The 16,689-nt window shown below is 40.8% G+C and overlaps 2 protein-coding genes across 8 annotated transcripts in view; one reads left to right on the top strand and one right to left on the bottom strand.

Annotated features, from left to right (window-relative positions):
• Positions 1 to 16,689, top strand: part of macrod2 (mono-ADP ribosylhydrolase 2) — a 705,053-nt gene that overhangs the window by 101,939 nt on the left and 586,425 nt on the right. The window lies entirely within an intron of this gene.
• flrt3 (fibronectin leucine rich transmembrane 3) lies at positions 3,789 to 14,716 on the bottom strand. 2 transcript variants are annotated; one of them, XM_055169946.2, is made up of 3 exons: positions 14,415 to 14,716; positions 7,971 to 8,735; positions 3,789 to 6,936 (listed from the first exon to the last, which is right to left on the bottom strand). In XM_055169946.2, exon 3 carries the CDS (start codon positions 6,906 to 6,908, stop codon positions 4,959 to 4,961), a length of 1,950 nt encoding a protein of 649 aa, XP_055025921.2. In that variant the 5' UTR covers positions 6,909 to 6,936; positions 7,971 to 8,735; positions 14,415 to 14,716; the 3' UTR covers positions 3,789 to 4,958. The 2 variants fall into 2 exon arrangements, with proteins under 2 accessions (XP_055025921.2, XP_055025920.2); XM_055169945.2 differs by having other exon boundaries at positions 7,971 to 8,738.

The following is a 16,689-nucleotide window of genomic DNA, read 5'->3' on the forward strand; positions in this document are numbered from 1 at the left end:
TGCTGTCGAGCAAAAAATTGGATTCATTAAGATGAGTGGAGATTGTACTTGTTGTGGCCTCAGTGTTTCAGGTCATTGGTCACAGTAAGGAGAAATGCAGAGTCTTGGATTCCCCTGTGTTTGAGAACAGAAGAGATGGAGAGATGTGGAGGAATTGGACTGGAGAGAGATTGAGAGGTTCAGTTCAGTTGGGATGGGAAAAAGAAATTGAAGTGAAGGAGCGAAAAAATTACAGTTCAAGCTAGAGTAACACATAAGAATAGTGAGCTCCCAATGGATGCGGTATTCCCAGGTCCTTGGCACAAATGCTGCTTTATCAGGTGGTCGATTCAATTGTGTATATGTTAATTTTGGCTAAATTCTTATGCTGCGTTTACACCAACTGAGTTTGAGGCATCAAAATCACATCTACCTCGCCTAGTTTGCCACTTGAACAGTTTGAATGCATTTGCGCATCTACTTTGCAAGCATTTGAGGTGCATCAGAGGTAAAATCTGCTTCTTGTGGGAGGGGCAGGTGCTATGCGGTTGTCTGTTTGCAAGATGTCTGATGTTGATTGTGCATTAATCGAGAGAGTTATCGGTTTGTATTGGTCACCTTACTATAGGGGAAAAATAAACGGCGCGAGTCGATAGATGTCATGTGACTCAAAAGTGAAATGTGTATTTACAACTTACCAGGTTGCCCAAATGTCCTCACTGACGCTCTTCCAAGCGAGGTCCTTTTAATTTCTGTCTCTACAGAAATAATAACTTGTGTCGTATAGCTCCAAGTGACTACTTACGGACAATATCAAGTGTTCCTTCATGTTGATTGAGTGACTCCGGGCGGGGCTGCCGCCACAGCAGCAAGCAGGCTCCTGATTGGTTAACGCGGCGCGAAAATCCGCCAAAGTTTACATTTTTCAACTTGGGCGTTAGCCACAAATTCGCATCAAATGCAAAATCCACAAAACACCATTTGCGCGTACCGGGGCAGACGCTCAATTCGCACGAACTAGATGCGCAAATGAGGCGGAATTGCATCTACTGCGCCAAACGCCTCATTCGGGCCGCGAGACCTCCAGACGCGCATCAACGCGCCTTTACATTGACTTAACATTGAAATCACTTGCGCTTGACGCCTCTACCATGGCTGGTGTAAACGCAGCATTAGGCATGTATAATTCTTAGACGAAATCTAGTAAATCTTATATTGCCTTATCTTTACTTTCATGTCATCTTTGACTTGGGGGTTTCTTAAGCCAAGGTTTTATTTTAACACACATTCTGTTGCTTCTTCAAATGTTTGCTTTGACTGCTTGTATTTATGTCACCACATGACGGTGGTGACAGCAGAGCACATGTGGCCATGGCTCCACTCCAAGGCCGCATCTGTCTCTTCAAGACATGCATAAGCTATATTGCGGTTTCAGTATTTAGAATGGCAATGTGTGTCTCTTTTTTTACTGCGTGCTATGTGTCTTGATTTGCAATTTTCGGTTGTCGAAAGGGGAAAAGAAGCATTTGAGCGGATGTGAACACTAAAAGGTCAAAGTAATTGGTGGTAACAAAAAGGGGATCTTCAGAAACGCGTCAGCAAACCAAACACGTGCAGACAAACAGAAACGGAAATACTTCAACCTGTATCGTGCATGCTTGTATATGATTTATAAACACGCTCTGGCTGGTGTCCAGGCCCGGTGGGAGGTAACGATTGCGCACTAGGCCTGAAATTGTGATGGATCAGCTTTTACATGCTAGATATCTTGGATAGCATACAAGGTAGTGGAGAAAGCAAACTGTTCATTAGTTAAGACTTTTTTGCTTTTTTGTTTTGCAAGTTTTTGAGCTGAGTACGAAAGAGCTTCGTACCAAACGCTAGGCCAGGCAGAATGGGAGCAAACACATTACACGCCTGGGAATAGATATGCAAGGTGTTGATGACTACATCTTACTGCAAGGTGAAACAAAATGAGATCAGAATAAGATGGTGCTTTTAAAGTCAACTCCCTTATGGCTCTTTTGGTAAATTAAACTCTAAAAATAATTGAATGACATGTGGCTTCTGCATTTACCAGTAATTGCCTTTTTGGTCCAAAGCAGCACTCTCTTACATTGCTCTTTTAGATGGGACTGCTGTATTATTCTCTACTATTTGTTCTGATAGGGTTAAGAGCTGATGATTCATTCTTGTCCTGACCTGACCTGGACTGTTTCTTTTGCTTAAATAAGGGGTGAAAAGTCAAAAAAGATGAAAAATGTCCACCAATTGCAAAGGCTCAAGTCTAAAAGATGAAAAATGTCCACCAATTGCTTAATAAAGGCCTGAGTCAAAAAGATGAAAAATGTCCAATTGCTTGAAAAAGGGTCAATAGACTAAAAAGTGAAAAATGTGCACCAGTTACTTAAAGGAGGAGGTCAAAAGTCTGAAATGTCCACCCATTTTTCATTGTTCATCTATGACCCTTGTTTCACCTGCCTTTATTTGACCTTTAATCAAACATGGCTTTCTCTGGGCCAATACTACTGATCACAGATCAAATGAACAATGAATGTCCAGTTCAATCTTCACAATCCTCATTGTTATCTGCAAACCCACAAACTCTACGGTTTAAGGTTGTTTTTGAAAAAGTTTTGCCCTTGGTTTCATGTGAAGTCCCCTATTCACAAGGTAGAATTTCAAGTGTGCACCAGCCTCCCAGACCATCAGTCCTGATCAATGGTTTTCCCAGGGCAATGAGGTCATCTGTAAAATCCAACAATGTGCTGACAAAGACGCCAGAGGTGAGGTCATTGTGTTAAAAGGGTCACCACAGGTCACCCCAGAAGCAGGCGCCCAACTTAACCTCCCCCAATGCTAATTTCTGAATAGATCTTTCGAACTGGAAATGCGCAGACTGTTTTTTTAACCATTCAGCAGCTGATTTGTCTTGAAGTCATACAGCACAATATTTTATTTTTATCACCAGTTCTTTATATCTTAAATCTGGAGATTGATTTACTGCTGTAGACTGAACGTTAAGAAAGTGTGCATACGCAGACAATTTTTAGTTCTGATCAGCTTGATAAGTTATATTATATTTCAATATTTAAAGGCTGCAAACGTACATTTGAATTGAGTAATGGAAATAAAACGCGACTCAATAAAAGCTATTTTCAACACCCTAATAACCATAAGTTAGGAAGCCACATAAACAAATGACAGGGAAAGCTGTGGAACATCAGCAGCCTTCATATGTGGGTCTTTTCTGAACCGTGACGTTCACAGAGGGTTGTACTTCAATTTTAAGCTGATGTTTTATATATAGAACACAAGACGAGTGAAGTATACTTAAGGTTTGGATCTGACTTACTGGTTTTTTCTTTTCAAAACCGTAATTAAAGCTTGGGGCGTATGCGTCTGTGTCTGAACTTTAGCCTGTTCACACGCTCATGATTTGCATGATGCGTTTGTATACCAGTGTGCATGTGTAAACCCTACAGTTTCTCGTCTGTTAGGTGCCTAGATCCACCTCTGCTATATAGTCATGAGATGTGTACATCTATCCCTGCGGCGCATAAAACCCAGCGCATCTCCCTAACGGCCTCATTTAACTTCTCTGCCGTACAGTCACTTATATTTCCCAATTGGGCCGATCACATAAGTCATACATGGCTTAACCACACAAAAAGAGCACATGCAGCCCCGAAGCGAATGTTGCACTATGTAGAATCGAATGCTTTAATGATTCAGAAGGCTAAAATGCTATATGTAAAGGGATTAAAAATAAATGGAAATCATTCTTTTGGGAAAATGAGACCACTGAGTTGGGTTTTATCCACTTTTATTTTGCAATATGACCAATATCCTATCATATTCAAGTGTGTATGAAAAAGTTAAGTCACTGATTTATTTTTTGTGAAAAAGCTAAATACAATAAGCATTGGATCAAGGCACATACAAGACTGGCCAAAGGGCATACAATGCACTTTGGTCTTCAGTTGTAAAGAACAATTAACTTTCAACTGTGGCAACGTAAAAGTGGCTTGAATTAGAAAAAAAGACAAATAAGAATTATATGAACAAAAAAATAGTTGACACTTTATATTCCAAATATAAAAGAGCCCAAATGTCTTTCTTGCCATATTTTTACTGCCCAGAACATATTCGTTTTAGAGTGCTGTTTTTTTGCAATGAGATGTACTGGGGATACTGACTTGAATAAGCAATACTGAATTGTGTTTCAGCCTGTCGTGCTGATTTGACCAAAAAGTAACCTTTCATTTGATCTCTGTGCTTCGTTTGCCATTGTGCCAGGACAGAACTGTCTGGCCAAGGCGCTAGATTTTGGATTCTGTGCTGTGTTGGTGCCGTTTCCAGGATTGGGGGGGAGGGTTTATAGATATCTGCTTCCTAATTTTTGCAGAGATGCCAGGCAACTTTCTGGAAACGGGCAGTTTATGATACCTATAAGTCTGTGACCACCCTCCTGTCCTTAGAATGAACAAAACACTAGTTTAACTTTGATCAGATAGGCCCTATATACCTGCAGTCTTGTTTTTTTGTTGTATTTTTTCACTGACAGCAACATAGCAATAGTTTTGACCTGTGCTTATACTACATGGTTTTCTAAAATCTGATTGTTCAACACAGCAATGAAAACCCACTTTCACAGTTGACAAGTCATCATATCTCAGTAGAGCACAAAGTTTTTTAATTGGTCTAAAACCATAAGTAAAGGAAGTACAGTACAAATTACTACAAATCTCTAAAATATAGAATTGCGGTTTGTGGCAGCGTACACCAATGACTCAGTGATGGCCTGCGATCGGAAACCTTTTCTCTCCTTTTTAATAAATCGTCCTTAAATATAAATTATATGGCAAATGTACATAACGATGCTTTCTCAGTCTTTTCAATCCAGTGTTTTGCAAAAGACCAAGCAGTCTCGAAGTCACTCATTCGCAATAAAACGTCTTTGTAATCCGTGCACACTATCATGAATGAGAATAGTCTGAATCTGGTATTCCACTGTCTCTGTAGCTTCTGTTGTTGATGCTGTTTTCGCTGTGTGGAGACTTGTAAAGGCTTAAGCCGTTAGGAGGAAAAATAGTGTGTATCACAAATTCCTCTTTAGACACTGGCATGTGATTTATGGGTATCATTTGAAAAGAGGTCTCTCTAATCTCCAAGATGGAGTTGTCCTTCTTCGTTCCAGCTTCTGCATAATCGTCCTTCCTCCTGCGACCCTTGTTGTACGTGCAGTTCCTGGAAAATAAGGAACCGTTCCTGTGGACATACCAACACACCAGGGCCAACATGATGATGGCCAAAAGGGCTACGGCCCCTCCGATAATAGCAGCTAAAGGCAGATTGGAATTTTTGTAAGGCTCTTTCTCCTGCTCTCTGTTCAAGGTTGTGGTGGGATTGTATGCTTTTAGGGAGCCAGTTTCTGTCTCGATGCAAACCGGCGTCTCGTCCGACAGGTAAATGTTACTTGTTTCCATGGGAACCATGCATATCCGATAAGAAGATTCGGGCTCCAGAGCTGTAAGGAGGTACTCTGTTCTTTCCCCTTGAACAATGGTCTCGGTTATGGATCCGAAGGCAGGACTGTGGCCCAGCTTTAACCAGCTGAGCCTTAGGGCAGTCATGGGTTGAGATACTCTCCAAGATATGTGCACTGTCTCAGCACTACTAGATTTGACGTTTATTGTTATAACCTTACGACTAGACGGCGTTGTGCTACGATAGTTTCTTCCCAACTCTGGACCTTTAACCACAGGTCTTCTAGTCACATATGTTGGCCACTGAGGCCTAGAGGGTGGCAAGGTGTTCGAGACAGTACTGGTCTCGTATGTAGGCGAGTTATCGGTTTCGGAGCAGCTGAACAGTTCAGTTGCTAGATCCTTGATGGCCATTCCTTTGACCTTATCGGGGCCCTGGCACATAAAGCCGCGCACGTTAACTTTAGATGGTAGGGTCCGTAGCCAGTCACGTACCCATTTCATTCTGCAGTTGCAATTCCAGGGGTTGTTACGCAAGAGCAGCTGGGTGAGGTTATCCAGGTCATCAAATACCCCGTTGGGCAAACTGCTCAGGTTGTTGCCTGACAGATCCAGACGGTACAGCTGTCTCAAAAAAGCAAAGGCACCTGCTGGCACGTGATTGATGTGGTTGTCTTGAAGATTTAACTTCTCCAGGCTCGAGCCTGGCAGATTGGCAGGTGGGGACGTTAGGGAATTCCGTACCAACGAAAGCTCGGTAAGGTTGACTAAATTTATGAGGGCCATCTCTCCAATACCCCTGTTGTTTAAAAGGTTGCCATCCAGAACTAGTCGTTTCAGGTTTATAAGATCCTGCAGGGAGGCCTCAGAGATGGAGGAGATGCGGTTGTCATCGAAGCGAAGCTCCTCGATAGTCATCGGTAGACCAGAAGGTATAGTGCTTAGGTGATTGCGGGATAGGAAGAGAAGCCTTAGATGGTTGCTGTCCCGAAACGCACCCTCTTCGATGCTGACAGCTGACACAGAATTGTCATCAAGATGTAATTCCTCAATAAAGGGAATCTGTGCCAGTGAGGCGTGCGTGATAGTCCGGATGTTGTTTTCCTGTAAATGAAGCTCTTTGACATTCAGTGGCAGGTTGGTCGGAAACTCATCCAGGTTGTTGCAGTACAAGTAGATCTTTTCTACATTGTTAAGCCTTCGTAGATCCGTAGGGATGCCCGCACTTTTGATGCGGTTGTTCTGGAGAAAAAGTACCGTGGCGTCCTCTGGGATTCCCGAGGGAATGGAAGTCAACTCCCGATCATTGCAGTAGATAAAAGTCCCATCGCACCGGCACTGTGAGGGACAGGAGGCTGAGGTCACCAGCGGATTGGCCAGGCCAAGCAGAAGCCCGGCTCTGATCATGAAGACAAAGAAGGACTTGTATTTGCATGCCATCGCTACTGTCCACTTTCTGGTTGTTGCCCTTGGAGAAAAACAAAGGAAAGTTCAATTCAGGCATTCAGACAAAAAAGCAATGCACTGATCTAAATAATTGCTGTTTTATGTATGATGCCTAAAGCCCTTTTTTTGTAATAAATGATTCAATTGAAGACAAGGAATTGTATATTTCTGCTGTTGAATTAATGAAAAGAGGCTATTAAAATTTCCAACAGCATGAACAAATGAAAAAACTATGGTTGCGAAACGTGCCTGGGGTGTTTATCTTGATTGAATTTTTTTCATTTTCAAGGTATATCAAAACAATACAAAAAACTAAAAGGAAAGGATTACTGCCAAAAAAATAGGACAAGGGAGAAATGAGAGTTTTAGAAGCAAGTCTAATTGAAGTGGAAGGATATTCCCAATCAGCCGTGGATGTAGATAACATATCCTTAAACCCACTAGCGTTCCTTGAATGAAACGCCTGTGTGCGAAAGGTTTTATCTTTTGCCGTGTGTAATGTAATCTCGGGCCCTTGTTGTTTTACACATTTCTGCAGTCAGCCAGTGCATTTCAAGGCTGCTTTTTAGTGCTGCAAACTACACTGATTGAACAAAGTCAGGCCTTGTTGATGAAATGTTTTAAAATCAGCATGTTATTTTGCTCTTTCTGGAGGCTTATATCCCGAAATGAAATTGGAAGCATTATGAATTATTCCTGCCAAAATGTAATTACTTGTAGGCAACTTTACATTTTATAGATTTTGGTCATTTTCATGAAATAATGTTATAATCTCAGGCACCATGGAAGATGATGAAAAAATTAAATGCTTTATATTTGGCTGGAACAGAAAATAGGCTAAGGCTAATAAAGTGTGCCTTTTTACAACTATTGTATATTCTGAGGCGCAAATTCTAATTTATTATGTATAATTTAATATTACATACTTCTCCTGACCTCTACCACCCCCCCCCCAATCACACACAATATATAACATTGTATAATAATTTTCTAGTATTATTATATTATATTATATTTTATTAGAAAAAATGTCACACACATCCATATTTGTCATACCTGATTCAGAAATGCCTGTTAATCCTCTGCCACCCAAAATCCAATGAAGCTTTAATCTCTCCTTTCTGTTCTTTCACAAGATGTTTGTCCGTCTCGTCAAAGAGGTCTCTTTGGTTATATCCTGCCCAAGCTGGTGTTTGCTGAACTGATCCTTGTTTGTACCGGTGACCTCCTGTCTTGTATTACAGTGTCCACAGTTCATGCAATCAAAGGCTTTGCCATGGTTGATAAACCTATAAAGAAAGCGCCTCGCTTTCAGACAAACCGTAGGCAGTCTTCTCTTGTGTAGGCATGCGATTATGTGAAGTATTCAAAAAGGACTAAAATAAAAAAGAAGGCAAAGAAGGAAAAAGTTGCCTACTGCATGCAGAATCCTTATATTTTATCAAGGGTAAATTGCGATCCCCAATTAAACCCTTGTGTATAGAACAGAGAGTCGCCTTTGGGCAGTAAACTGTTCCCGTATCTCCCGAAGCAGGACGGTCATGGCGTTAAGACCATTTATCGGTCCGAGCCCTGTCCGTCTGCGGTGCTGTGGGCTCAAATCCAGGATGGTTGGGTTTTGAAGTCAGGCCCCACAGTCAGCCTGCTATCCTGTAGCCGCACTCCCAGCAAGAGCATGAATAAAGTATCCAGCCTGGTGGCTCGGACGTGGAATATCACTTGCTTCTCCTGTGCTCCTGCAGCTCTCCGCCTCCCTGGTTCTTGTTTCACAAACCCGTGCTTGACGTGTAGACACCCACTCCCTCTAACATGCTGAACGTCCTACTGGCAGGATCAAGGAGAGAAAAAGAGAGAGAAAGAACCAATAAGAGGCAGATCTTTAATAGTGGGAAACATGTGACACTTTAATACGTCATTGATGCCTTAAAAGGTGAGAATGATGTCTGGCCTTATTGGAAATGAGTTGTTAACCATGTGTAATATGTTGGTAACCATTTATTTCATACTGAAATGACTGTGCCAAGGCTAAGATGGATGCAGATGTTTCAATTGGCCACTGTCCTTCAAATAAAGCAGTTTCATGCTGTACGTTGGTTGATTTGAGCAGATGGTTCTTGTGTTTCTATTTTTGGGAAAAACTGTTTCGTAGGTGACAACAGGAAAGAGCAAATCCTGCATCAGTTTTTCATGATGTGCCATCTTTGCACTTGACTGAAAAAAAAAGTACACCACAAAAACTTTTTGAAAGAATTTTTAAGACATTTGGAAATTCTCTACAGGTTAGGCCACTGCATTTCAGACCTTTATCAGATTGAGAGGAAAAAAGCGAAAGCGGCATGTGGTTGAAACAGGAATTTGAAAGTCCCTTAAGCTTATTGGGTTTCGGTATATCAGGGGATTTCTTTACCTCTGGGTAAATGACCACAGAGAAAAGCCCTAGGGCTGCAGTCTTTTGATAGTGGACACTGTTTGTGAAACCTGGATTAGTGGAGATGTTGTGGATTTTTATAAAAACCTTTATTTTCCCCTGCCTTAAGCCTGTGCTGCCAGGATAACCGTGTTCATTGCTGTGTCTGCTACTAACCCTTACCCCCTCGGTCCCAATCCTCTCTATGGAGATGGGAGAAAAGAATTCCTTTGCATAAGAAAGGCAGCAGTGGTTCGGGCCTTGCGACAATGGCAGAGGACCGATCCCTCCTGCCTTGCTAAGTTCTCCACTGAGCTGCACTTTCAAAGAGGTTTTAAAGTGGCTTGTGCTGCGTAAGATGAATCTGATAAGAAGCTCAGGATAGAGACTGAAAGTAAAAATTGAGGTGATGCAATCGTATATATAGCCGCCTTTAAATTAAGCCCATTGCTGTTGAGGTGCTGAGCACAGCTTCCCCACGGCTGCCCCGGCAGCACCTGAATGCAACGCCCGATCTGCTCAAAAATGTACATGTTAGATGAATGTGGCACAACTCGCCTCCGTCTCATATATATATACCCAAACGAGATCCTCATGCACGTCACCTCAGTGCCCCCAGGGAGTTTCGTATCGGTGCTGCACCATTCCCTAATTTCTCCTACCATGCTTCTTATGCATGGTGACGGCATGCATTTCTATTCTCTAAGCTTACAGACTTCACCACGGTTTGGGCCCTGAAACTCGCCTAATGACCTGTGGATGGTAACCTTCCTGTAAAACACGAGGTGGTATGTCAGGTAATTCCGAAACTGTTGTAGCTAGTGACAAGGAGAGATTAGGGAATTGAAAGGCCTGTAACTTGATTACAGGTCTCGCCAGCGGAGTCTAATAATACATCCCAACCTTCTGTTGAGCCTAAGTGCTCAATGTGCCTAGTATTGTATTAGTAGATTAACATGAAATAGCAGCTGTGACACTACTTTAAAGACAGGTGATGCTTGACAGAGCGTTTTTAGTATGCTGAGCAAGCCAAAGTTGCTTCTCTTTTCTACTATTCTGTGAAACTGTTCAGGAAAATAAGCAGTTTGTAGAAACAGCGAGCAGTTGGTTGGCGAGCGGCATCCTATTTTCCAACTGCTTGTGTTGAGGTGTTGTATTGATTTTGAGAATTATGTGTGTAAAGTACCTGGCTATTTTTCTTTGAAGTCTGACACATAACAGACTGCAAAATTATCTGGAGAACAAATGGCTTCAATATTATGTGCTACACTTAAAACAACTTCATACTCCCGTGCCAGGCAATGATTTTATGTATTTATTTTATTCATTTCGAAACACTACGCCTTTCGGTTTACTCAGTATTTAAGTGAGTATGTTGCTCAAAGCATCCAGAACAGTATTTACTTATAAAAGTACATAACTAGTTGTGAAATCAGTCTTTAAAAAATACAAAATACTTGGGAATATGTTTGGCAATAGACCGTTATGGCCATAAAGGTCAAGATGGGACATACCATCCACCTCATATGCTTCACCTAAGCCTGTCGTGCCAGCCGTCTACGTAGACCATGCAGCCAGATCATGGGCAGAAATGGTTTGCATGATCGACTGCATTATTATTTCTTTGTTTCCCCTCAGCTTCTCAGATTTCACTGAAGTGGCAATGCTCCATTGTTCATTACAAGGCAAGCATAAGGGCCCTGGTCTTCACTCTTCTGCTTTACTGAACTCCTTTCACTAAGAATTATTAGCTTTTTCACATTTGGTTAAACCTTTCAGTCCTTCATCCCACCCACTGCTTATAGCCCGGAAGAAAAGGGACACAAAATGTCAAATGACGGACACTTTTCACTATCGTTCTAATAGGCTGTGTGTTTCCCGTTAGGAGATCGCTATAATGGCGGGCCTGCTTCTGCTCCATTGCTTTGCAAGAGCGATGTTCAATTGAGCATTCTGGTTAAACTAGCACTTTAGCCACTGTAACTATTTTAGTATTTTGACTCTAGAGCTTTATAGTTGATGTGGAAATGAATAAAGGATGAAAAAGCCCCCAAGATATATTTTCTGAATGCCATCTAAATTTGATTATACAACAAATAGTGAAAACGAATTAATTTTAAGGATTTGTAGAAACTATTACAAGTAAACGTTTGATTTTAGAGGAATTTATTTCTTTTACAAGCATAATCTGATGTTTTTGCTATGTTAAGGCCTTCCTTTAGATTTACAAAAAGATTACACTGACATTGAATAAGCATTTAAATGTGCACATAATATATACAAATGTATATAAAATATACACTTTAATTTTAAATGATCATTTGTTAAAATGCAATGATAATGGTACTGTAGTACGTATAGATTTTTGAAATGTTACATGCATTTAATTCATAAAATTGAGTTAATGATTAGTTAGTAAATGCTGCAGTTTGCATTTTTTTGTTTTTGTTTTTAATTAGTTTCCAAAAATTGCTGTCACATTTTGATCTCTGGCCGTGCATGAAAGATGGCATTTAGGATTAAATTAAATTTGCACTACAGAATTTATTGGTAGGTCAGCTCTCTCTTTATTCAATAGATGATAATAGATTCTGAACCCCAGGCAGGATTTGAACTAAAAATGCCTCTCTTTGTCGTGTTACATCTTATGTCCATGAAACTGGAGGCAAGCCTGCAAGCCTAGTGGGTTGAAAGATGAAACATTTCTGCCCACATATCTGGAAGGAGAAAGGCGGTTTGAACGTCATGGTTTAAATGCTAATTTAGTATCAGGCTATTGTGTTAACGGTACCCCTCTGTGTGCAGTTTTGGGGCAGATGATCTGCAGGTTTGTCCCTGCCTGGCGTACAGGCAGTGAGAGTGGATTTTAGGGGATACAGGGGGTCTCTTTCCTTTGTACTATGCTGAAAAGAGAGTGGTCTGTGGCAGCTGCACCGTTTTCCCCACTTGGGGGTGGTAGGTGCTTCTGTATCGGGCCTGTGAATGTCAGACACACACACACAGACACTTGGAGGCTGAGTTGGTGCTTTAATTACCACATATGTACCCCCTGCTAGGGTACAGGGGGCAGCATTTGCTGGACAAGGGCAAAAAGGATTTGCTTGATTTAGTGCACTGTACTTTTTAAGGTTTACTTTTAAAGTAGGGGGAGAATTATATCTACATTAATGCTAAAATTCACAGCTTTTTATCTGTTACACTTTCCTGACTTTTTGAGGAACATACATGTTATAAAAACATACGTTTAACATTTCAGCAGCAAATGAACATCTAGACTCGTTTTACATTTTAAAGAATGGCCTTAAAGAGGTCAGAGGTTGGCTGCCAACATGAGCGATGAATTGTGCTAAAAGATTTGTTTTTGTCCTCTTCACAAAGGGCAGACTTTTTCTGAAGCCCTGAAAGACATGACCATTTTATGTCGACTCTCAGTGAATGCCACGGACCACTGGGTTATAGCCTCCGGTGTTCGTAGTTGGTAACAAAGAGTGCTCTCCGCCTGGCTGCTGGTAAACATACACTGCATTCATGCTTACGTTTTTGTATTTTAGTATATTTATTATTTTACCGATATCTAAAGAGAGACTGGTAGGCATATGTTCCATACACAATATTTTACAGCTTAGAGGTGGGGTGTTTGTAAGCCAATTATACAAATTGTTTATGCAAGTGAATAGACGGCCACAGAGTGCTTTGACAAGTCCAACAAAGAACAATCTATTCGTTAATTTTATCACCCTCTTTACTAAGTCAAAACAGCTCGTTTGTGTTTTCAGCTATTGTCATGCTAAAATAACAACCTCTTTGAATACACAACCTTTGTGTATTTGCACACGCAACTCAAATTTGGAGAAAAATAACTTTCACATCAAGTGCAAGTGTGTGATGAAAAAAGGATTTGAAAAGAAGGAAGTTTAGCGCAATTGTGTGACTATAGAGTGAATTTGGATTATAAACTGATTTAATCAGCTCTATCTGAAGCCATGGGCTGCTGTTTCTCTTTATCTATTAACTATTATTTTAATCTAGAGTTTTCTGCCTAACAGATATAAAAAGCTTATCTTTAGATGACTTGTAAAGCCGCTTTAAAGGAGAGAAATTCGTTTGATGGTTAAATCTTGAAACAGCTGACAGCCTCAGATCTCTTTAATGCGCCACACACACCGACCGCAAAACAGCAGGGCGCACATTTACAGGCCAGTCTATAGTTTTAGTCCTCGCGACAAAATTAACACGTTATCGTCATATATAATCAACAAATCTGTCTGCGCCGCGTCCGCGAGCGAGCGCTGCTGGTGCCTTGGCGTTAGTTTCGTCGCGTCAGTCCCGGTGTGGATCAGGCGCAACATCCCTCACGTTCACCCATGTCTTATTCCAATCACTCTCATCGTGGCTCGGATTCGGGTATCTTTGATCAATTTTTAATCGCCATCTGATCGTTAGCTCCCTCATAAATCTATTTACGTTGATAAATGATCGGATTTAAGACGAAACGGGCGAAGTTTATACGTTCCTGTTGATCGCGCGCTGGTAATATTAAACCTGCATTGCGTTTTAAGTGATTATTTGTCGAAAAGTGATGATGGGTCCTGAAACATTTATCGACACCGTTCAGAGCTGTAAAACCGAAGGTTTATGGTGCGTTTATTCTGCGCGCAACGGCGTGGAGACTTCAAATTGTTTTGAAAAGACGCATCGGTTCCTGACTGGAAAATAAATAAAAGGCTCTTGTATTATATAAAATTGAATCTAATCGCTTCTGTACTACTGCGAGTTTAAATTGAAAATGCGTTCTCCCTTAAATCCCTAAGGGTCTGCATACAGTCGAAATAAAACGCATTTTACCACCGCAGAGCTGCTTTGATAGGAGTGTTAGAACTGTCATACAGTAGCAAACAAATACAGATCTTAAAGTTTACAAGCAAAGACTGCAGCTTAAGCTTTGTAAGTGAATATAGATGTTTGATTTTTCTATCTAAAGAGAGGCATGTTTGCCTATGCATATTTTAAAAATATTTGATAACCTGAAGGTGATGGCATACATAAGGGAACAGCCTATAAATAAGGGGGAACCCATAACGAAACACACTTACCTGCCAAAGCAATAAAAAAGGGAATTTAAAAAAAGAATATCCTTAAAGAAAATATAAGTCAGTCCACAGGATAAATCCAATAGGTTGGAAGATGATTTCAATCCCAAAAAAAGCCCAGGGTCAGAAAGGCTCAGTAGCAAAAACGGTACAAGTAGCAGGGTGTGTTTTTATTTCCAAACACGCTCTTGTTCACATACACACACACTCCTTTGGCTCAGAAATAGAGAGAGAGAGAGAGACTAGATAGAGCTGGTCGGCTGCCTGGAGCTCACTACAAGTGTGAGGTTGCATCTGCCTCCAGCTCTGCTTCAACACAGAGCTGATGTCATCTGGGGGAGGAGCTTGTAGCTCTGCTTGGCATCCTCCCCTTTTTTCTCTCTCTCTCGTTTTCTCTCTAGGTCTATGCAATGTGGACACTAGGGGGGGCAGGAGAAAGGGAGATGAATATTGAGCAGTATTGAATAAGGCTTGAGTGGGCATTTCACGTGTTTATGTTGAGCAGGGCACCATAGGCATTATTTAGATATGATATGTGTGTGTGTTTGTGTGTGTAAGCATTAAGTAATACAGTTTATATGTGAAGGAGGGAGAGAGATGCCGAAAGAGGGCCGGACGATTTAGCAGGCATTTGTATGTGTTTATGTAAATCTGTACTTTCCCTTTTTTAGTAGTGTGTGTGTGTCTGTGTATAAGAGATCGCTTGTAAATGGTTTCTTGGTTTCACAGTGCATTATGAATTTTTAAGCTCGGAAGTCAGGCGTTATGTTCAGCCTCATTATGCTTATTAAGTTTTAAAGTGCCGCCAAATGGCGAGTTTGCTCCCTCATAAACCAGCAGCACAGACTGTGTCATCGTCTCCAAAGGGCTTTGGAGGAACTTTGCGCAATCTGCTCCGTTCTGACCTGAGCAAACCTTCCCGATGCTTTCGGATAAGCAATTACTCTGCTCTGACTGAAGCAGATACAGTTCTTTTTTACCTGACATGTAAAATGGCTTTTCATGAAAGTAAATGTTGATTTGCTTATTTTTACTGTAATGTGACCATTGTATTCAGTTGAAGTAGTAGCTACAGTACATGGGGTTTTTACACAGACTTTCCCTGAACTTTTGATCATCTGTCTATTTGTTTTCTCCGCAACAGATGTACCACATAGGGTTTGGGTAAATCAGTGGTCAAACACTTCAGTAATGGCCTTCAGTAGAATAGATAAGGCAGACCTTGATCTGCTTTTATTCCTGTTTGACTTGACTGTGATGTAAGGGGGCTGCCACAGGTTTGGACAGACACAAAGGTCAGTTAATATTTCCCCTTTCCCAAGATAAATTGTTTATAAAACTGACACTCATGATTGCATGTGAAAACTGGAAAATATCAAGGAATTTTAAAGGCACAATGAAACAGAAGTAGCAATTGCTTTATTTCCCACTTGGTGACATTCAAGTGAAACCGGCTTATAAAATGAAATAAGGCAGAGCTGGATTTAAATTTGTTCATCGAGATCTGATTGGATCATTTGAAGTTGGGTTGTGATGCTAATTGCTAATTGGTAATCGCAGCGATGTTCTCCCGGATCCTGCCCACTTACGATACTATATGCCCGGACGTAAAGAGAGATAATTTTGAGGAGGAGAGGAGATCAGGGTTTTTGATTAAAGATTATGATGGCACATTATTTTTTTTTAATTAATGAAGCTAAGATAAGTAATTTGTAAAAAAATACCACAATAATACAAAACAAATGACAGTTTTTCATTTTATTTTCATAGTGACTTTAAAATTGTGATGTTCAGATGCAGAAACGGCAACAAAGCATAATAAAGAGCTCAGATGCAAAAGCTGCTTAACGTCACCTTTGTCAAAAATGAGAAAATGATATTGACCGAATGCTCTCGTCTCACATTATGTTTCTCAAATTCTTTTGCTTAAAATCTACTTTATTCCCTCAGTTTATACAGTTTATAAATACACTGTAAAAAGTAAAAAGTTGGGTCAACTTAAAAAATTACTTTAAAGCAACACTAAAGAGTTTTTGCTCTTTGCTCCCCCTACAGGTTAGAAGCGGAATTGTCCATTACCACTGTCGTAAATACTGCAGCATAGCCTGCTCTGATTGGATTGTAGGTTTGCCGTAAAGCAAGTTTTTGTAGTTTTCACTCGAACTACAGGACCGCGACCCGATGGTTGGAAACTTTTTTTAGTGCGGTTTTGGCCGATAGAGGGCTGCAAAGCGAATGTGAAAGTGCCCGTCACCCTGTTTTGAGTGGATGAATGATT

This window comes from Misgurnus anguillicaudatus, chromosome 11 (assembly GCF_027580225.2).
Source record: "Misgurnus anguillicaudatus chromosome 11, ASM2758022v2, whole genome shotgun sequence".
NCBI lineage: Eukaryota > Metazoa > Chordata > Actinopteri > Cypriniformes > Cobitidae > Misgurnus > Misgurnus anguillicaudatus.